General features: G+C 41.2%; 1 protein-coding gene across 3 annotated transcripts in view; it reads right to left on the bottom strand.

Annotated features, from left to right (window-relative positions):
• Nucleotides 1–22,755, bottom strand: part of TXNDC11 (thioredoxin domain containing 11) — a 64,254-nt gene that overhangs the window by 17,012 nt on the left and 24,487 nt on the right. For 2 of the 3 annotated variants that reach the window (XM_037151218.2, XM_037151219.2), the window contains 2 exons: nt 4,110–4,222; nt 1,733–1,933 (listed from right to left, as the gene is read on the bottom strand). In XM_037151218.2, coding sequence (XP_037007113.2) covers nt 1,733–1,933; nt 4,110–4,222 — 314 coding nt within the window. The remainder of the gene's footprint in view (nt 1–1,732; nt 1,934–4,109; nt 4,223–22,755) is intronic. The other variant, XM_053672119.1, reaches the window with a different exon arrangement.

The raw sequence follows: 22,755 nt of genomic DNA, 5'->3' as shown, positions 1-22,755 counted from the left end.
TCCCTCCCACAGGCACTCCAACCTCTCCCATATCTAGTCTTCAGAATCCTGGGACATAGACCTTTCCTTCAATTCCTCCTGACCGAGGCCTGAGGTTAAAGTTCGTCTGTCTTGATTTATAAGCAGGCTCTTGCTCCCCTATTAGACGAGCCTCTGAGACCATGAGACCTGTGTCTTCTCCACCTTTCTCCCCTGTGGCTCCCTGACATGGTGCTCAGTAAACACGTGCTAACCTGATCTGAAATAAAGAGGCAACCGTACTGCACAGAAAACTATACTTTCCAGGTAATCTCTAATACTGCTAAGATGTCACCTGATTTTCAGCAACTTCAACCACACATAGGTTAAAGGAATCCATTCACCTTACAGGAACACTCGTGAGCCCTGAGGAAGGGGGCCACTGGCAAAACTGTAATAGAAGGCCTGGGCATTGACAGAAGAGTCCAAGGGGAGATGAGGAAAAGCATTCAGCCAGGAGCAAAGGGCTAGAAAGCAAGCGCACTTGCACCAGGTACCTCAACCCAACCACAACCGCCTGAACAGAGGAACTGGGCTCTGGTCATAAAATAACACCCCGCCCAGGACCTTGACATGCCCAAACCAGATAAGATAGAATTCTCCAGAAGGAAACTTTAAAACTTAAAGTAATAACCCATGCCTTGCTTAAAAACCCCACCTTTCCTACAAAGACATTTAAAGTTCTTAATACTAGATGCAGTAAAAGCCTGGTAATTTGGAAGAGTGCCTTAGTTTATAAAATGTGTAGGGAAGATTTTCTAAAGAAATTAAGTATTATTACTTCGAGTCCTCCCTAATCAAATCTACTTCATTTCTCTCTTCTTTCTTCCCCTAAGCCAGGATAACAGCAAACATTCAGAATGCCCCCCAGCAGGGATAATAACTTTAACAAAGTGAAAGGTCTGGCTAGACAAGAACCCTGCCTCCTCATTCCCTCTAGGCAGACCCTTAGGCTCACACAGAGAGGCTGGGAGAGGCAGTGTCTGGTGAAGCTGGCTGGTGGTACATTGGCTGTCTGAAATTGGTTTTGGCCAAATTAAAGGATCCTCGAGGGAAGGAAACCCCAGTAAATCCAATTTAGCAATCCCAGGAGCTCTTTACTGATTGTTACTGCCTAAGTGGCTTCAAATGTTCTATGTATAAAACAAATTCTCATACGGACAGAGTGCATATACCAGACGAGGCAGAAAAGGCAGGAGGGAGGGGCAGACTCTGCTATCTGCATGATAGAAGAGGTTTAAAAAATAAGGGATCCTAATGTCAGCACTGCTGATCTTGGCTGTTGGATTGAGGAGGGCCAGGGACAGCAGGCTGGCCAAACCCTCATGACAGTAATGTCTCCTAGGCCACACTAAAGCCTGCCTGTGCTGCTGTTCATTCCCTCTGTCCCATTTCCTGACATCATTAGTCATTAAAGAAAGAGGTACATGTGGTCCTTCTCTAGAAAGGCATGGTTTGGCTTCACTGTCCCCTCCAACTCACCCAGACCTGAGCAGCTGGCAGTAAATGTGGGCAGAGAAGCTTTGGTGGATCCTATCCCAAGCATGGGCTTTCCAGTTCCTTTATTGGAAAAAGGAGTAATGCCACAGGAACACGGCTGCCACTCCTGGCAACCACTCAGCTACCAGTGGGAATTATTCTGAATATGGAATGAGCGACGTCTAAGTAAATGAGGTTTTCCTACTTCTACGAGTCTTAACATTAGGACTCTTACCTCATCTATTAAAGGATGACTTTCAGCTAAGGGATTAAAAGGTATAAATAAAAAAAGGGCTGGTCCTTTCTTCAGTTCATTATTCAGCAGGAGACTCTTTCCGCCATGCGGCCATAGCCATCGAAGGAGCATCTCTCGGTTTTCTAAGGCCCACTTATAGATATTCTCAGCTGTGTAGTTGATGACCTCCCTGGGAAAGACCTGTAAAGGACAAACACACAGAGGGTAAAAGGCAGGGCAGGATCAAAGCACAACAGCACTGTCCTCAAGAGGCGAAATGACCCCTACCACTACACAGGTGAGGAAAATGAGGCTTAGAGTGGTGGTGACACAGCCTGCCCTACTTGTGCAGCTAACATCTGGCTCAACTTCCCCAGACAGAGCATTTCCACACAAGTGGCTAGAAAAAGCAAAAGCAGTTGCAAGAGGTGAATTTCATATCATGTGATTTATCTTTTTCCCTTTAGACAGATAACTGATCAACAAATAATTCTCCTTGCCTAGTGCTGGCAGCATGGACCTCTACCACCCTTTCCAAGAGGAGCTATTAGATGTTACTGAATTACTTTATAAAATGATCAATGAATATCTAAGGAAACAGAAATTATGGAGTCAAGGATCATTCAGATTTTTAATTTGGTTGCTCTCCAAAGTTGGCTTATAGGGGTGAGAATGGACCTTCCATTAGGGCAAAATTGTATCTGTTTTGCTCACCAAGTGACTAGAAGAACGCCTGACACAGAGCTGAAACTCAACAAATATTTGAATGAATCTATAAATGACCTAGAACTTGTACAAGGCCACAAATTACATATTATAGGTATAGAATGAAAAAAAGAGACACTTGAATTTTTTGCTTTGTTTTTCTATAACAACCAAAGTGTATCAATATAAAATCATTTTTGAAATTTCATTGATATAAATCACTGGGTTGGAAACAAAACTCCCACAAAAGTGCTTTGAAGGGTTCCACAAAATGAGATGTTTCATGCCCCACCCCACCCCAACACAGAGATTTAAACTGCCTCATAACAAAGATGTCCATCGTTTTTATATATTTTTAAGTACTAGTATCCCAATAATTTTCCATTTGACAAAAGGAATTCCACTGCTACATCAACCAACCAACCTTAAAAACTATGGAATTGATGCAGTAAACCCAATATATTGTTCAGTATCATTCTCACAGTCCTATCTTTTTCCCATTTATTTTAATTTCTTCCTCAGCACTCTTTACTACAAATATTACATGTGTTGGTTATATAGCATGTTATGAAAGAAGGATGAAGGAAAATGACAGACAGCAAAGCAGATGAAGGTGGAAGCAGCTGAGGGGCACAAGGAGAATGGGTGGGCAGCAGAGAGACAGTCACAGCAGTGATTTTCAAAGTGAGACGATGGGAGTTTGAAGTAACACACTCAAATAATAAACATTGTAATAAACATTTTTGGGGGGGAAACACAAAAATACATTTGATTTTTGGAATATAAACTATAAGAAGTAAAGCACAACATCTAGTCTACCAGAAATACGCAGAAGCCAGTGTGAATGGCAGCCAAGGTGGTGTCCCTGGAGAACACGTAACTGTACCTACAAGGCACAAGACTTGTGTGCTGAGCCAATGAGAGCACAGATTAAAAGGGCTGGAGCCCCTGGGTATGGGGATACTGGTTTTCCCTCAACCGTTACCCTCACTTTTACTGTCAATGAAGCTAGAGATAAAAACCACTTCGGAGAAATAAACCCTCAGTGATGGGACTCAGGAAGTAGCAATAAACAGAGTGGAAGCACAAGACTAGCAGAATATGGGTCAAAAGTTCAGAAATAGCTGAGCTCAGGCTGGTCCACCAAAAGCAAATGAAATCAAGGAACAAAGACTACAATGGAAAACCAAGTCTCTCTGGGATGAGAAGCCATCAACTTCTCACTGTGACTTGACAAGAACTTCAAAATCCATTATATCAGCTGAAGAGAAAAGCATGTCATATGGCTACTCTTGATAAATGGAACCAAGGAACGAAGAACATTGCCCAGTGGAAGCTTAAATTTTGAGACCATGAGCCCAGAGTAACAATCCTCCAACAAAGTAATTCTGCAATTTCATCCAAGAAGGAAAACTAACAAGGCTATCCCCAAACCTAAGAATATAAACAAGAATTTCTAGATGTTAAATTCAGGATCCCTCTAATGCATGGTTCTTAACCAGGGGCATGGGCTCTGGAGTGGGATTGTAAGAACTCTCAGTCTGCATATAAAATCATGAGCACTTTCCTAGGAAGAGTGTCCATAGATTTTATCTAATTCTCAAAGAAGTCTATGACCTAAACAAGGTTAAGAACCACTGCACTAATATAAACGTGATTTCAAAATACTTACAAGTGATGTGTTGAAATGTCTATGTAAATACACACTTCCAGAGTGTACTAAGGATACCAGTTTCGCAAGATGTTTATTTGTGATAACCCCAAATCGTATTGTTCCTAGGTAATCTGAAACAGAAAATTTTCCTTTATTAAAGAAAAGGCCTATGCCTTAAAACAACCACAAAACCCAATGATCAAGTCTTGATGCACAAATTCCCCAGAGCAAAGCTCTTTAAGGTCTCCTAGCCTAGCCAGGGAAGGAAGAGGAGCTGAAGAAACCTCTTCGTGATACAGACCTCAAGCCTACTCCTGAGTAGCATCTCTGATAATCAATCACCTGCACTGTTTCTGTCCATCTGTGCTGATCCTATCTCATTCCCCACCTTGGAACCCAGGCATATGCTGTTCTCTCTCTGTCTGGACACTTCCATGGCTAGCTCCTTATCATTCAGATTTCAGTTCTGACCCTACCTTCTTTGAGACACCTTCCCTGACCACCCTAGCTCAGGGCAAATACTCAGAGGGTAAGGTCTGTAAGGAAAAACTGGGGCTACTACCCCACTCAGGTGTTCTCTCTATCATTACCCTGTTTTTTTAATAGCACTTACTAACATCTACATAATTTTTGACTTATTTAGATTTTCTTTGGTCCAACTTCCTCTTAAGTTCTGTGGAATGAGAAACCTGGTTTATTGCTGTTACCTCAACATCTACAGCAGTGCTTGGGCATATTATAAGAGATAATAAATGAATGAATCTAGTTCATACAAATAACTCATACAAATTAGAAAGAAAAAGGAAAAGCGGTTAAAATGGACAAGTCACAGAAAATGTTAATCGCTAATAATTACATAAAAACATATTCAACCTCACTATTTCAAAGGAAATAAAATTAAAACAAAGCATCACTTTTACCCTCAGACTGTCCAAAATTTGAGACAGTAAGTATCAAGTATTGATGACCAAAAAAGAAATGAGTACTCTGATAAAATGCTGGTAGAAAAGGTAAAATGGCAGCCACTAGGAAAAGCAGTGACACATGCTGTACTGATCACAGTGACACACGGACACAGCCCGTAGCCCCACAATTGCACTCCTTAGCATCCCCATGTGCACTAAGAGTCACAGGTGAGGAAAGCCACCAAGAAATACTCTGCAGATGGTAAAAACAATGGCTGCCCCACTGGCAGGGCTATTTAAAAACATGAATAGATTTTAAAGACATATGAGAGTGAAAAAGCAAACTAAGGAAAGATAAAGTATACCATTTATTTTAAAAAGAAATTTAAAAACTCACACTCACAGAACAATGTTTTTTTTCCTTCTGGCACATACATTTAGAAATGTAAAAATACCTCAAAGGATAATAAAAGTAGTTTTGTGTTGGGGAATGGAAATCACAAAGGACTTCACCCTTATGTGTTAAGCTTTCTCACCCCAAGGAATACATTCAATCTAATACTTGTGTGATTACAAATGGACTTAAATCTTTACTGCTAAGAGAGGGTGGATAAGATGGTATAGGAAAAGTTACATTCTTTTCCTACCCATCTTCTGCTTTATTAGCAAACATGAAATAAAATATCAGTTAAACTTTAAATGATACCAAGTTATACCCAAGTAGCTAAAATATAATATTAATGAACTAAACACAGGAAGTTTCTGGCTTATGCACATGAGCCTCACCTTCTAGCAGTGGCACCCTCTTTCTCTCAGAGGGGTGTTACTGAGGATAAAGAAGTGACTGTGTCCCTAATACCATGCTCTACAATGCTTAATACAAACCTGATGAGTTTAAAATGGCACAAACCCAAAGAAACAGGAAGAATAAACCAGAAACTACAGAGATAGGTTGCTTACAGGATGGTGGCAAAGGAGGGCAAAGACGGAAGAATGGAAACTGGCAAACATGGCCCAAGCCATGTTTGGGGTGGCCCCAAGCCTCCTCCAAGTAGACTTTTTGGTATCAGAATCTTGTTTCACACCCTTTACATGCTCAAAAACTAAACAAATCATTAAACCAGCCCAGATGTGGGGGCCCTAATGCAGAATACAAACACTAGAAATTACACCTAACTGTATCACAAACATACCACAGACAATGAAGAGGGAAAGGCCTGGTGATAAAAAACTGAGTAACTGGGACTTCCAGCCAAGATGGAGGCATAGACAGACATACTGTGCCTCCTCTCACAACCAAAAGAAGGACAACAATTTAAAAACAAAATACAACCAGAACTGACAGAAAACCGAACTATATGGAAGTCTGACAACCAAGGAATTAAAGACACATTCATCCAGACCAGTAGGAGGGGCAGAGACAGGCACACAGAGAGGACTAGCAGCAAGGCAGTGGCTGGAGGACTGGGATGGGCAAGGCGGCACTTGGAAGACCTAGTGAGGCAGTGAATTGTGGAGCAGGGTGGGCAAGGCTGCAGCTGGCCAGCAAGGCAGCAGCAGGCAGACCAGCAAGGCAGTGGACTGCAGACTGGGCAGTCCCACATTCACACACAGACAGACCAACTGGGAGAAACAACTGGGGAGCAGGATGGACTGCGCAACCCAGGGCCGCAGCACGGGGAAATAAAGCCTCAAACCACTGGCTGAAAACACCAGTGGGGGTTGCGGCAGTGGGAGAAACTCCCAGCCTCACAGGAGAGTTCCTTGGAGAGACCCACAGGGTCCTAGAACATATACAAGTCCACTCACCTGGGAATCAGCACCAGAAGGGCCCAATTTGATTGTGAGAAGTGGGAGAAGTGACTGAAATCTGGCAGAGTGGAACAAGTACCATTGCTCCCTCTCGAACCCCTTCACCACATACAGCATCACAACACAGGGACGTGGGTTAACCGCACCTGGGTGAACACCTAAGACTCCACCCCGCACTACATAACAGGCGCATCAAGACAAAAAAAAAAAAAATGACCCAAAGGAAAGAACAGAAAGCAAAGCTCCAGAAAACACAGAACTAAGCAACGAAGAGATAGTCAACCTATCAGATACACAGTTCAAAACACTAGTAATCAGGATGTTCACAGAATTGGTTGAATTTGGTTGTAAATTAGATGAAAAAATGAAGGCTGCACTAAGTGAAATAAAGGAAAATGTACAGGGAACCAATAGTGATGAGAGGAAAACTGGGATTCAAATCAATGGTATGGACCAGATGGAAGAAAGAAACATCCAATCAGAAAAGAATGAAGAAACAAGAATTCAAAAAAATGAAAAAAAGAAAAAAAAGCGAGGAGAGGCTTAGGAACATCTAAGCCATCTTTAAATGTTCCAACATCCGAATTATAGGGGTGCCAGAAGAAAAGGAAGTGCAACAAGTGGAAAACTTATTTGGACAAATAATGAAGAATTTCCCCAATGTGGCAAAGGAAATAGACTTCCAGGAAGTCCAGGAAGCTCAGAGAGTCCCAAAGTTGTTGCACCCAAGAAGGAACACACCAAGGTGGCCATCAGACTGTGAGCTGATTTCTGAAAAGAAACCTTACAGGCAAGAAGGGGCTGAAAAGAAGTATTCCAAGTCATGAAAGGCAAGGACCTACATCCAAGAGTGCTCTATCCAGCAAAGCTTTCATTTAGAATGGAAGGGCAGATAAAGTGCTTCTTAGATAAGGTCAAGTTCAAGGAGTTCATCATCACCAAGCCCTTATTGAATGTTAAAGGAATTTATCTAAGAAAAAGAAGATAAAAAATAAGGACAGCAAACTCAGTCATTAACAACCACACCTAAAACAACAAACTAAGCAAACAACTAGAACAGGAACAGAAAGACAGAAATGGAGATCACATGGAGGGTTATCAACAGGGGAGTGAGAGGGGGAAAAGGTACAGGGAATAAGTAGCATAGATGGTGAGCAGAAAATAGAGGGTAAGAATAGTATAGGAAATGTAGAAGCCAAAAAGTTCATATGTATGACCCATGAACATGAACTAAACTGGGGGAATGTGGGTGGGAGAGGGCATGAAGGGTGAAGGGGAGTGAAGGGGGGACAATGGGACAACTGTAATAGCATAATCAATAAAATATATATTTTTAAAAACTGAGTAACTGGAAATAGTATCTTAACTAGATACTGTAAAACTAAAGACAATGAGAGCCAAGATTCTCGGGGTGAAGAGAAAGAAGTTATATATTAAGGGGAGACCCCTAAAATGAACCCTGTGGTGTTGGATTGGAACCAGAGGGAATCAGTATAAACTTATGGCTTTTAACACACACACATTAGAACTACAGATATATGAATATGCATAGTTAAAAATGTGAGGTCTGTCCAGGAAAATCCAGCCACTGTTAATATAACAAGAATAGTTTGCATCACATTGATATAACCTGGCAGCTAAAAAGAGTGGACTGGAATATGCAACATGGGTGAACATTGATAACTTAACTGTACTAGTCAGTGGGGGCGGTAGACACCACTGAGTGAGCATGTGTACTGTGTGGCCATTGCTTCAAAATGACTATGCAAGTACAGCAATGAATCTGCAACAAATTGCCATTAAGCTGGAACATTCCTCCACAGAAACCATTCCAATGATTCAGAAGGCTAGAGCTGTGGGCAACGAGTGACTGGCAGCTTTATCACATCAATGTGCCCTCTCACGCATCACATCTTGTGCAGTTTTTTGGTGAAACATCAAATCACCCATGTGACTCAGACCCCTACAGTCCAGATTTGGTGTGCTGTGACTTCTGACTTTTCCCAAAACTAAAATCACCTTGGAAAGGAAAAAAATTTCAGACTGTTGATTAGATTCAGGAAAATATGACAGGGCAGCCGATGGCAATTGGGAAAACTGTGTGAGGTACCTAAGTGCTGCTGTGAAGAGCACTGAGGCATCACTGTCCTATGTACAATGTTTCTTGTATCTTGTATATTCTTCAGTAAATGTCTCTATTTTTCATATTTCATGGCTAGATGCCTTCTGGACAGAACTTCGCAATGTATATCTTAGCTCAATCTGTTGAGAGGGCCTAGAAATAAAGACACCTGATACCAAAGAGCACACCTAGCAGCAGATCTTGATTTCTAAATACTATTCTTCAATAAAAGAAACCAGGGCTCCTTGAAAAAAGAGGCTGATTCCAGAGCTGGGGCAAGGAAAGTATAAGATGAGCCTAAAGCATCTTGTGGTGTCAGAAGTAAAGTGCTCGTAGAAGTAAGAGGGCTTGTTCAAAGGACAACGGGAACCATTCCAAGATGCTCCTAAAGGTCAAAGCTGAAACGATTTTAACAATAGATTAAGCAATGACCACTATTCTTCAAAAGTATCAAGGTCATAAAAGACAAGGAACGATTGCAGAATTGTCACAGGTTGGAGGAGAGTAGAGAAAAAAAATAATTAAATGTGATGCGGGATCCCAGACTGGATCCAGGCCCACACAAAAAAAGATAGTGAAAACACTGGCAAAATTCAAATAAGGTCTACAGTTTAGTTAATAATACTGTACCAATGTTAATTTTTTTGGTTTTGACAAATGGCTATATAACATGTTCATACTGGGGGAAGTTAGGAGAAGGTAGGGAATTAGGGAACTGTTTTATTTAGATGATTTTTCTGCAAGTATGAAATTAATTCAAAATTTTAAATTAAAAAAATGACCTAACATAAAAGTTCAGATCCCAAAGCTATCAGAAGAAAAAGCAGGACATAAGAGAGTATATTGGGCCCTGGCTGGTGTAGCTCAGTGGACTAAGTGCAGGCCTGCGAACCAAAGGGCTGCAGGCCAGTTCCCAGCAGGGGACGCATGAGAGGCAACCATACATTGATATAGCTCTCCCTCTCTCCTTCCCTTCCCCTCTAAAGATAAACAAACAAAAATCTTAAAAAACAAAAACAAAAAACAACTATATTGGTAGAACCAATAGACAATGCTTTCTAGGAGGGGGAATGAATCTTGGTGGACAGCCATAGCCAAAAAAAGAAGAAAAGGAAGAACAGCCAGGAAGAAAATTCATTGATAGTCTGCCAAAGTCACCAACATGATCTATTGGATCAGAAGAATAAGAACCGACAATTTGACCGAAAGGGTGAAAGGGGCTATTCAAAAGCCTGTTTAATTAGTAAGAATGGAGAGCCTGCCTGAATAGAACAGATTCTATCATGCCCAAACATATTAGAATTTCAAACCTTTATTTTTCGCACATAGAGAAATTTATAAAAATTACACATCTATTTAAGTCCCTGCATAGTGGAAATATTGCTGGAAAAGCAGCTTAAATTTGCCATTCCTGTGTACAAGGAGTAACTGAATTAGCAAAGGAAGTTTACAATGTAAGAATGGCACAAGAAAATAACACTTCTCATTTCCAGAACATACTCTGTTAGGCCGGGCTCCATGGCTTTCTACAATAGGGGTCTTTGTCATTTGTAAAACTGAATAATTTTGTCCTAAAAGTAATGAAGCTTCACTATTTTAATTAAAGACTCTGAATGTGTTGATTAAAAATAAATTCATAGGCCCTGGCTGGCGTAGCTCAGTGGATTGAGCGCGGGCCTGCGAACCAGAGTATCGCGGTTCGATTCCCAGTCAGGGCACATGCCTGGGTTGCAGGCCAGTTCCTGGCAGCGGACACATGAGAGGCAACCATACATTGATATTTCTCTCCCACTCTTTCTCCTTCCCTTCCCCTCTCTTGAAAAAAAAATAAATAAAATATTTTAAAATTATAAATAAATAAATTCAGAATAATGCTTCCCCCTACCCCACAAAACGGTCCAGCAATGGCATGACCCTATTCAAATAATCAAAAATTATAAAACAAAAATCTCAATAAACTCAGCCAGGTAGCTGGCTGATTTAGCCTCTATTAAACATCCAGTGAAAGGTGTCAGAAAGACCACTGCAAGTGTAACAAGGTCTTGAAAGAACATCTGGGTAAAAGTAGTAGTTACTGAGCAGTATCTGCAGCTGGTCATACAAGCAATAAGTAGGTCAAGGTGACCACAGCATGAAGACTGACTTGCCTGCCACTTGCCACTGGCCCCATGTCCCTGAACTACAAGGTAACCCACTTCCCACACAGCCACCATGTAGGTCCACTGCATCACATCCTGGGGATATGGGGAACCAACACTACCCATGCCAATTCACTGTTTGTGTGCTTTGAGTAACAAATGGCCTTGCTTTGAGGCATTAAATCATCTTTACTTTGGCATTCACACAGGTTTACTCCTTGCTATCTTTTATGAGGTTGGGGTTCTCTGCCAATAAAAGAATGTTCCATCTCTCTTCCCATATTCCTCTAAGTAGAACTTCCATTGACCTTCTTGCGCCTTTCATATTCCACTGTCACCATTTACCTGGAGCTGAAATTCCATCTGGTTTTCACTCAGATTCACCTGGCTCACTTGTGATCTCTCTGGTTTGCATCAAGGATTTCTGTTTTTGACCTTTTGTATAACGTGTTAATATCAGACTACTTTATTTTACTTAAAACTATTTGCCTTAAATTCAATTTTTAATATTAACACTTCAGTTTAGTGTTTGGGTAAAGCACACACATTCTGAGGCAAGAACTACCTCGGTGAGGTAAGATATTGAAATTCCCAAATAGTCCAGAAATAAGAAAAAGAGTTTCTTCTGTTAGGAAAGAAAATACATTTTTAATTGTGCTTTTAAAATTAACAATATTGCCCTGTCTAGTGTGACTCAGTGGATTGAGTGCCAGCCTGCAAACCAAAGAGTCACCAGTGCGATTCCCAGTCAGGGCACGTGCCTGGGTTGCAGGCCAGATCTGCAGTTGGAGGCATGCAAGAGGCAACCACACATTGATGTTTCTCTTCCTCTTTCTTCCCCCCTTCCTCTTTCTCTAAAAATAAATAAAATCTTAAAAAAAAATTAAATTAACAATAAAGGGCCCCACCAGAAACAAAGCTACAGGACTCACAATGACCAAGTTACAGACTACCAGGAGCACACTCTAATACGCTAACACAAGAATGTACCTGCAGGAGACTGCAGTATCTTATGAAAAAATCGCTTTTCCCTGGATACTGGGATAATAAAGCCTCTGTCCACAGCTAAACGTGGCTTGTGAGCACTTGAAATATGAGCAACTGGGGGAATAAATTTTTAGCTTTATTTGATTTTAATTAATTAAAATTTAAAGTGATGTTTGGCACAGTCATTGGAAATGTTTAAGTATGTTTAAAACAACTTGGTTACGTAAATCACTTTTTCAACTGTAAATGTTATTGAATCTAAATACAGATCCAATATTTCCCATGAAAATTTAGCATCTAAATTGAGATGTGTTGTTTAGTATGAAAATATAAAAGATTTGGTTGAAAAAAAAAGAATATAAAATAACCCAATAGTTTTCATACCAATACATGTTGAAATGATAATAATTTGGATACATGGGTTAAGTAAAAATATTATTAGGCAAAAACTAATTTTGCCTATTTCTTCTCAAATTTTAATGTAACCACCAGGAAAATGTTAAATACCTCCATGGTTCATACTATATTTATTATAGTTCTATTGGACTGTGCAAAGGTGGCAATGATGAGAAAGTATTCATTTAATTCAGGAAGAAAATTAGGCTAAGATAATAAAGCCAGTAAGTCTAAACAATGGGCAATTATCTCACAATACAGAGAACAATATTTCTTGAATTTTGGGTAAGAAAACTCCTCTAACAGCAGAGAATGATTAGTTTTTAAGAACATGTCCCTCACTCCCTCAGAAAGAAAAAGGTGGGACTCCAGACCTGGTGACTCTAGATATAAAGTGCTGAGCTTTTGAAATACTCTCTCTCAGAGTTCTGCAGTAAGCTGCATTTGCTATACAACAAAGTAAGGTACCTGAGGACACAATGAAAAAAGAAAGAGAATGCCCAAGCGAACAACATGGAAATTTTTACTCAGGATTGGCCTATCTGCTCTCCAGAAGACTTCTGTGTGAGGGAATCTCTCTGGGATCATTGGAACAAAATGAAATATCAGGTGAAGAAAAATCCTCATAAATATAATTGCTAACAAATAAATCATGATATACTTCAAAGCTAAATACCAGTGGATTACATCACATGGCTTTTAATCAGCACAGCCAGGAAGTCATATACTCCCTGGGAGAATTTCTCTCACTTTTTTACTCTGGGAATTAGTGACATTCCAAAAGGCAAACCTGTAATGTACCCTTCATCCTGGAAATGGTCCTCATTTTACTCTATACGCTGCTATTTTATTAACTTCTGCTTTCTCACTCTTCTTTCCAAGGTTTTGGACAAGAAAGGAAATGATAGGATTATATAAAACAGGTATCAACAACCTCTCCAATGTTACTTAGCACTTACATAGTGACTCATTCACTGGATAATGACTCACACAACTTCAATGGTAAAGACATTCACCAAAATAAAAAGCCTTGAAAGAAATGTAACAGATTATCAAAATGTTTTTTAATGTATAAACTATAGCTATTACTTGCATTTTTCCCTAGAAATGTAACTTTGAGATGTGTATATTTTCAAAATTCTTAACATAAAGCACAAAGCAATTATCTAGGAAAAAAATCTGGCCTTTGGTCACCATAGATACAATATGCACATTCTGGTGCTTGCCAAGGGACTGCTAAACCCTAAGTAAACATATAACTCCTTAGGTGTGATTTCTTTTTTTTCTTGTGAGTTATGGTAGAGGGAAAGAGAAATCCAGTTCCAAATACATTATCTTAGGAAAATATAAACTATGGAGCTAAATATACACTGGCTCATATACTAACATGATAGTCAACTAAACATCCTCACACCAGCCACTCTCATTTAACCAAGGCACAATATTAAAAGGATCAATTCAAATACTTCCCTTGTATGTATTTCAATTAATTGCTTTATTTAACACCCTGGAGGAATGAAGTACTTCATAAAAGAAACATATTTGCTTAGAAAAAGCCCTCCTATACTTCATTTTAAGGCTGTTCTTTAGCATCCAGCACGGACCACATGTTCTTTCTTGTCCCCTCCCCTCAACAACTCTTTACAAATACAAAAGCTATTCTTAGCTCCCGGGCCTAAAAAAACAAGCCAAGAGCCAATGCATTTTTCTAGCTGAAGTGTCCTTTAGAGGCAACTAGGACAAGGCTCCCTTAACTTAACAGATGGAAACCTGAAACCATCTGTTTCAGTGAGAAGGGGTAACTGAGTGGGCCCGGGTCACACAGGACATCTGCCGATAAAATGATTTGTCAAATAAGTCAGTCCCTGCCCATGGGAACTTCTTAGGAAGAAGAGACCACTGAAGTCCAAGGGAAAATTAGAAAACAGTGATAATTGCTAAGTGGGATACACAGCCAAATAGTGCCGTAAAAGTTCCAAGAAGGGGACCAGTGGTATGGAAATCTCCATTTGATGTCCACAATGTGCCAGACTCCATCCTAGCTAGGCAATATTTATCAATCCCACAAGACTTCAGGTAGGCCTTGAGAATCAGAAAGGCAGATATTAGAGAAAGGCACTATATTTAAGCAGTATCATAGGCAAAGGCCGAGAGGTAGAAATCAGCATATTGTGCCACCTGCCTCACCCCAGGAGACTACAGTAGTAAATGGAGTAACTTGATCCTGGGCTCCTCCTGTCTCAGCTCCTCATTTATGATATCTGACTACTTTAGTTTGTTATTTCTACTCTTAACAAATTACCACCAACTTAGTAGCTTAGAACATAATTTTTTTAATCCTCACCCAAGGATATATTTATTGATTCCAGAGAGAGGAAGAAGGAGAGAGAGACACATCAATTGGATGCCTCCTGCATGCACCCTGACCAGGGACTGAACCCCCAACCTTTTGGTGTATGGGATGCTTCAATCTACCAAGCCACCTAACCAAGGAAGAATAGCAAATTTATCTTACAGTTCTGAAGGTCAAAAGCCCACAATGGGCCTCACTGAAATAAAACCAAGGTGGCAACTGGGCATATTCCTTAACAGTGCTCCAAGGAAGAATCCATCTCCTCGCCTTTTCTAGCTTCTACAGTCTACCTGCATTTCTCGGCTTGTGGCTTCCATCTGTCTTTAAAGCCAATAACGGCCAAATCCTTCCCACACGGCATCACTTTGACATTATACTATGCTTCTTGATTCCACTTTTAAGCATCCTTCTGATTGCACTGAGGCCCCTCAGACAATCCAGCGTAAGTTCCTTCCTCAAGATCAGCTCACTAGCAACCCAATTCCATTTGCAACCTCAAATCCTCCTTGCCATGTAACATAACATATTCACAGGTTCTGATGATTAGAATGTGGACATCTTTGAGGAGCAATTATTCTGCCTACCAGTCACTTTGAGTCAATAAGCACCCTCCTCAGGGCCTTAGTTTCCTCACCTGAGATAATAACACTGAGATAACAGCTCCTACTGCAAAGTGTGGCAGTGAAGACTGAATCAGAGAAAAGCGAACCAACTCCTTGGGGAAGGTATACGGGGCTCCCTGTCATCTTGCCTCTTCCACAGGATGGGGCGTAGTGTTTCACCCTGAAGGTTCACTTTCGCGGCTTGGCAGCGGCGAACCAACGCAGTGACATAGGAGTACAACCAGTGATTGGGGCCACAAATTTTACTTATGGACTTCCGCCAAGATGGAGACGTAGATGGAGGGTCCACCTCGCCTCTGTGCACAACCAAATCTAAGAACAACTATTTTTAACAGCAGTCACAACCAAGCCACACGGAAAATCGACAATACGGAGTCCAAAGGACAACTAGATACTCGGCTGGACCGGTACGAGGAGCAAGGCCAGCAGCAGAGCAGGTTAGCAAGAAAAAAATTCCCGGGGCGGTGCGCGGTGCGCGCAGGCAACCGAGGGCGCTGATCGCCAGCGAGCTGGCTGCCGGAGCGCACAGGGAAGAGGCGCGGTGGGTCGGTCAGTGGCGCGCATTTACATGCGGAGAAACCAGTGAGAAGGGAAACCCAAGCGGTGCAGCAGGCTCGCACAATTAGGATCGGATAAACAAGCCCGAGGCGTGTGAGTGACTGGATGCGCTGGGCTAGCGGAGAGGAACGCCATTGCTCCCTCTCTGACCCCGCCCCCACATACAGCATCACAAACCAGCGACCTGGGTCGCCCCGTCCTGGTAAACAACTAAGGCTTCGCTCCACTCACTTAACAGCACGAATAGACCAAAAATGGCTCTAGGACAACTCAGAGCCCCAGAACCGATAGACCTAAGTGATGAAGAAATTGCCAGTCTCTCAGATGCACAGTTCAAAACACTGGTTATAAGGATCCCTACAGAACTGGTTGATTTTAGTCACAAATTAGAGAAACATATGGAAGCTAAATTAATGGAAATGAATGGTGATACAAAAGATACCAATAGTAATGGAAAGAAAATTGGGACTCAAATCAAGGGAGAGGACCAGAAGGAAGAAAAAAATGATCAAACAGAAAGGAATGAAGAAATAAGAATTCAGAAAAATGAGGAGAAGCTTAGGAACCTCCAGGACATCTTTAAACGTTCCAACATCCGAATTATAGGGGTACCAGAAGGGGGAAAGGCACAACCACCAGTTGAAAAATTATTTGAACAAATAATAAAGGAGAATTTCCCCAAGATGGCAAAGGAAATAGACTTCCGAGAAATCCAGGAAGCTCAGAGAGTCCCAAAGAAGTTGGACTCAAGAAGGAACACACCAAGGCACATCATAATTACATTAGCCAAGATTCAAATGAAGGAGAGAATCCTAGAAGCAGCAAGAGCTAAGGGGACAGTCACCTACAAAGGAGTTCCCATCAGACTGTCAGCTAATTTCTCAAAAGAGACCTTACAGGCAAGAAGGGGCTGGAAAGAGGTATTCCAAGTCATGAAAACCAAAGATCTACAACCAAGATTGCTCTACCCAGCAAAACTTTCATTTAGAATGGAAGGACAGATAAAGTGCTTCTCAGATAAGACCAAATTCAAGGAGTTCATCATCACCAAGCCCTTATTATATGAAATGTTAAAGGGACTTACCTAAGAAAAAGAAGATAAAAAAGATGAACAGTGAAAGGACAGCAAACTCACAGTTATTAAGAACCACACCTAAAACAAAAGCAAAGTAAGAGGATTGCTAGATCAGGAGCAGAACCATAGAAATGAAGATCTCATGGAGGGTTAGCAACAGGGGAGTGGGAGGAGGGGAAGGGGGGAGAAGGTACAGAAAATAAGTAGCATAGACAGTAGATAGAAAATAGATAGGGGGGAGGGTAAGAATAGTAGGGGAAATACAGAATCTAAAGAATTTGAGACACATGTTCATGAACTAAAGGGGGAAATGGTGGGGGAGGGATGCAGGGTGGAGGGGAAGGGAGGGGGGAATAGAGCAAATGTAATGGCATAATCAATAAAAAATAAATAAATTAAAAAAAAAAAAGACTGAATCATCCACGTGAAGTGCTTGACTCGTGAAAGGGCTCAGTCTAGTATCAGTTTATCACGTTCAACTTTACATAAAAAATGATCAAACAGAGATCATAACTGGGCTTGTCTGCACTGAGCTGTTTCACTATAAGCTTGTGATTGTATTCTAGATGGTGATCCCTGAGAGTTTTTCAAGATTTTTAATGTTTTTGGTTCTTCCTCTAGGAGTCTTATCACAGCTCCAAAACACAAACAGAAAAACCTAGAAGAAACAGGATCAACACACACACACACAGACAACAATTTTTAAGAGGTAGAAACTATCATAAAACAATTAGAAAATAAATATGGTATAATTTTTCGATACATGGATACAAGGAATCAAAATATCTACAAAGACCACTAAATATGGTTCTGAGCTTCCTACACACTTTTTGCTTTCTCCAACCCCTTCTACCTTCTACTCTCTAGTTCTTTACACACTTACCTGAAGGTTGCCCCTCATTCTCCTACATAACCCTTCACACTTCCTAGTACCATCTCCTCAGAGTAAATCTTCCCTCATCTGATTACGGCACCTGGCCTCCATGATCCAACAAAGCCTGTCACTGACCTGTCACCACACTGACACTGTGGGCAAGCCTACCTGCTGGCCACAGTAGCTGGTGGCACTATTGATGTTGGGAAACAAGTTTTATTAATCTTTATAGCTGTTGCACAGTGGATACTCAAATGTTTGTTGAATTAGTAAGTCATACTTCTGAACCTAAGTTAAAGCGCAAGGAGGTCTATTTTGGGCCTTAGTTCTAATCTAGCAGCATTTACAAGGCTTAAGAGGTAAGTCATAATAGAAATAAAAGCATCTCCTATGAAATATGACATCCTTTCTAAAATAATAGCAACATATTAAAAAGTCAGTTTTAGGTGTGGGAATAAAAAGTATGAAATTCCTAATATATTTACTCTAATGTGCATTAATCAGTACTCGGAGGGCATTGCAACATAGGCAGATAGAAAACTAGCTCCCTCTATGAGTGCCTGCAGTGACAACAGATGAGATTCTCTGAGAAAACCGAGTGATCCTAGAGCCTCCTTCATTCAAGGGCAATTGTTAAACCCAATGCCCAGTTCAAACTCCCAAGAGTTAGACCCAAGAACCCAAGAAAATAAACTAAGCTCAGCATCAATACTGCTTAAGATTTCAGTGCCTTGTTTTTTCAATATGTTAATAATGTCACCTACAGGGTAAGAAAATCCTACCCTTCAGTCCTCTTGATGTTGTATAAAATTTCATAATCTTACAGAAAAGTGCTCCAATAAAGCTTTACTTATGAATAAGGATATGGAGGAGGGTGCTTTTTATATACACTAAATTTCGCCAGTTGAAACACAGCACCATCAGATGCCACCTGGTGGAGTAGAGGAACCCTACATGGGGCTTATGTTTTTCCCTCTCATAAATTCTTCTTTAAACACTTCATGACAACAGTAGTTTGCAAAGAGTATTCCTTAGAAAATGGATGCCACAAGCCCACCTGGCATCTAAGCTTAGGAATTCCTAAAGGTGGTAGAAGAGAGTGAAATGATATGTTTAATTAGTAAGTTTAGTATGTTTTCAAGGTGACACTTAAGTACCATGTCAATTTCAATTTACTTCATTAGAATTTTAGTGTCAGGAGACATTGAGAAGCCATGGAAAGAAAGAGTAAGAAGAATGGACCAAGCAGGCGCTTCCTCCAGGCCTGTTTTAAGTGATATCTACACACTGGTCTATGGAACCCGAACGGCCGGGCATGAAGAGAGTGGGTGTGGGGGGGGGGGGTCCAAAATGACTTAACATCCCACTGCTAAAATCATTCTCATTTAGGCAATTTCAAGGCAAAGTGCCCTTTATTAGGCATTCATTCACCCTTTTAGCTACAGCATTGATTAAGCAGAGTGTTATAGCTGTAGGAATAAGAAAGCAAAATCTTGGCCTCGAGGCACTCAATAAATATTATTTGAAAAAAACATCTATTCTGGTGGGAGACAGATGCGGTCAGTTGTAAAATGAAGACACCATGAAGTACAAAGAAGCAGATAGATACACAGTGTTACAGGAAAAGGGGGGATGAACACCTGTGTCCACTGGTTGGTCAAGTTATATAATATCTGATGTAGATGTTTTTTAAAAAATCCTCACCCAAGGATTTTTTTTAAAAAAGGTTTTAACTTATTTTTAGAGAAAGTGGAAGGGAAGGAAAAAGAGAGGAAGAGAGACATTGATGTGCGAGATAAACAGCAATTGGTCACTTCTCACACATCCCCAACTGGGGGCTTGGCCTGCAACCCATACATGTGCCCCACCAGGTACTGAACTAGTAACCTTCTGCTCTGTGGGATAACACCCATCCCACTGAGCCACACAATACTTATATTGTGTGGGACAGTGTAGATGCTTTTAAGAAAACAGTACAATATTTATTTTAAGTGCTTTAAGACTATAGGCTTTAAGACTATTATTTTATTCATACCTAATGTAATTCACATAGGATGTGGCCTAGTAAAAGCTGGCATTTACCCTATCTCCACCTTCTCTAATTTTACAGATAGACAGCGTCAAACACAGAAGTCAAATATTTTGTTCAAGTTTACAGATCTCTTCAAGGGCAGACAAAGGGTAAGGACGAGACACTGCCAACTCCCAAGTCACTGCTTTTCCCCTCAACAGCACTGCATCTCTTTTGTAGGCTGAATGAAAAAAGAGTGCCAAGTTTATTGCAAATTTTCTTTTTTTTTTAAGTCACTAAAATACAGCAGAATATAACAATATTTACCAGAACACATTTTTACAGCAAATAATGTAATAAGATAAAAAATTTCAAGTAAGCAACATAAAAATATTGCCCCCTCTACCAATTCTCTTTAGGCAGAAAGATGGAAGGGAGGGAGGGAAGGAGGAAAGGAAGGGAAGGAGGGAGAGAGGAAGGAAGAGAGAGAGGGAGAGAGGGAGGGGGGAGGGAATGGCCTGTCTGCCAAGATCAAACAGTGAAAAAAGTTAAACTAGGAACAGGCTTTACAGTCTGGGAAGAGTGAAGTCTGAAAGTCTGGTTTTACTCAGGATCTTGAAACAAACACAGACTGTCGGCCCACAATTAATCATTCAACACTTTGAAATGCTTAAAGATTAATGAGGGATGTGTAAAACCTATTATAAAAAAATAAAAGAAAGTTTGAATAAATAATCATGCTCTGATCCTAGAAAAGAAAGCTGAATGTCATGAACATGTCAATTACTTCTAAGTCAATTATGTATTACAATTCCAACCAAAATCCAAACAAGTGCATGGACAGATATAAAGAACATTACATAAAACACAAGAACTAGAGGAAGAAGAGTCCAGACTTTACTTAAAATCAAGAAATAATATTGTATTTACTCATACGAAAAGAGGTATCTAGACCAAGAAAAAACAGAAATACACCCAATTATATTAAGAAAATATTTTACAATAAAGCATGCATCATTAAAATGAAGGGAAGAAAAGGCATTATTCTGTAAATGGTGCTGATTAGCCAATAAGAAGGGGAAAAATATCAACTGTGCTCTATATTTTAAGCCAAAGTAAATGCAAGTGGCATAAAATGCTAATGATTTTTAAATTTTAAAAGAAGCCAACTAATTGGTGGTCAGATTTTTAGGAAAAAAAAGTTTGATCAAGAAAAAGAACCACAGGACTTCCGCCAAGATGGAGGTGTAGGTGGTGGCACTGCACCTTCTTGCACAACCAAGTTTAAAAACAACAAAGTTTTAGCAACAAAAACACAGCAAACCACAGAAAACTGAACTAGATGGAAGTCTGACAACAACGAACCCTTCAGCCAAACCGGTAAGAGGGCAGAGCCAGCAGCAGAGCTCGGTCGGACAAGAAAGATCCACCAGACTGACCCAGGCACGCGACCCAGGTGCGCCAGCAGCCGTGGGCAGACCCCAGGTGTGGAGTAGCGGGCGGACCCACTGAGGGCTGATCGAGGTCACACACTCACATGCAGATAAACTGGTGAAGGAGCAAGTGGTGAGACAGACCATGCAGGCCCCAGTGGCGGAAGCAACAGAGGGGACTGCCATTGTCCCTCTCTGACCCCACCCCCACATGCAGCGTCACAAGCCAGCGACCTGCGTAGCCCCACCCTGGTGAACAACTAAGGTTCCGTTCCTTGTATGTAACAGTCACGAACAGATCAAAACATGGCTCAAGAACAACTCAGAGCCCCAGAGCCGATAAATCTAAGCGATGAAGAAATAGCCAAACTTTCAGATGCACAGTTCAAAACACTGGTGATCAGGGACTTCCGCCAAGATGGAGGCATAGGTGGAGACGCTGTGCTTTCTCACACAACCAAGTTGAGAGACAACAAAATATTAGCAACAGAAAACACAGCCAGAACACAGAAAATTGAACTTTTCGGAAGTCTGATAACAACAAATTCTTCAGCCTGACCAGTAAGAGGGGCGAAGCCAGCAGCTGGCAGAGCGGGGTTGCACAGGAAAACTCGGTCAGACGGACTCGGGCGCGCGGATCCCAGGCATGGGGTTGCAACGGGCAGACCCAGTGAGAGACCCAGTGAGCAACCGGCAGACCCAAGAGTGAGCGCAGGGCGGCTGGTTGACTGTGGTCGCGCATTCATGCGCAGGTAGACCAGCGAGGGAGTGGGCGGTGAGACGGGACCGAGCAGGCCCCAGCGGTGAGAGGCAGCAAAGGGGGCTGCCATTTCCCCCACTCTGACCGTGCCCCCACATACAGTGTCACAACCCAGCGACCTGGGCGGCCCCGCCCTGGTGAACATCTAAGGCTCTGCTCCGCATACTTAAGGGGCATGAACAGACCAAAAATGGCTCAAGAAGATCTCAAAGCCCCAGAGCCCATAACTCTAAGCGATGAAGAAATAGCAAAACTTTCAGATGCACAGTTCAAAACACTGGTGATCAGGATGCTCACAGAACTGGCTGATTTTAGTCACAAATCAGAGGAACATATGAAGGCTAAACTAACTGAAATGAAGGGAAATGCACAGGAAACCAACAGTGATGAAAAGGAAACTGGGACTCAAATCAAAGGAGTGGACCAGAAGGAGGAAAAAAATGACCAAACAGGAAAATATGAAGAAACAAGAATTCAGAAAAATGAAGAGAGACTTAGGAACCTCCAGGACATCTTTAAACGTTCCAACATCCGAATTATAGAGGTACCAGAAGGGGGAAAGGCACAGCCACCAGTGGAAAACTTATTTGAACAAATAATAAAGGAGAATTTCCCCA

This window comes from Artibeus jamaicensis, unplaced genomic scaffold (assembly GCF_021234435.1).
Source record: "Artibeus jamaicensis isolate MK-2021 breed Jamaican fruit bat unplaced genomic scaffold, CSHL_Jam_final contig_729, whole genome shotgun sequence".
NCBI classification, from domain to species: domain Eukaryota; kingdom Metazoa; phylum Chordata; class Mammalia; order Chiroptera; family Phyllostomidae; genus Artibeus; species Artibeus jamaicensis.
Note: the sequence above shows the minus strand (reverse complement) of the source record. Positions and strands in the feature narration are given on the sequence as shown.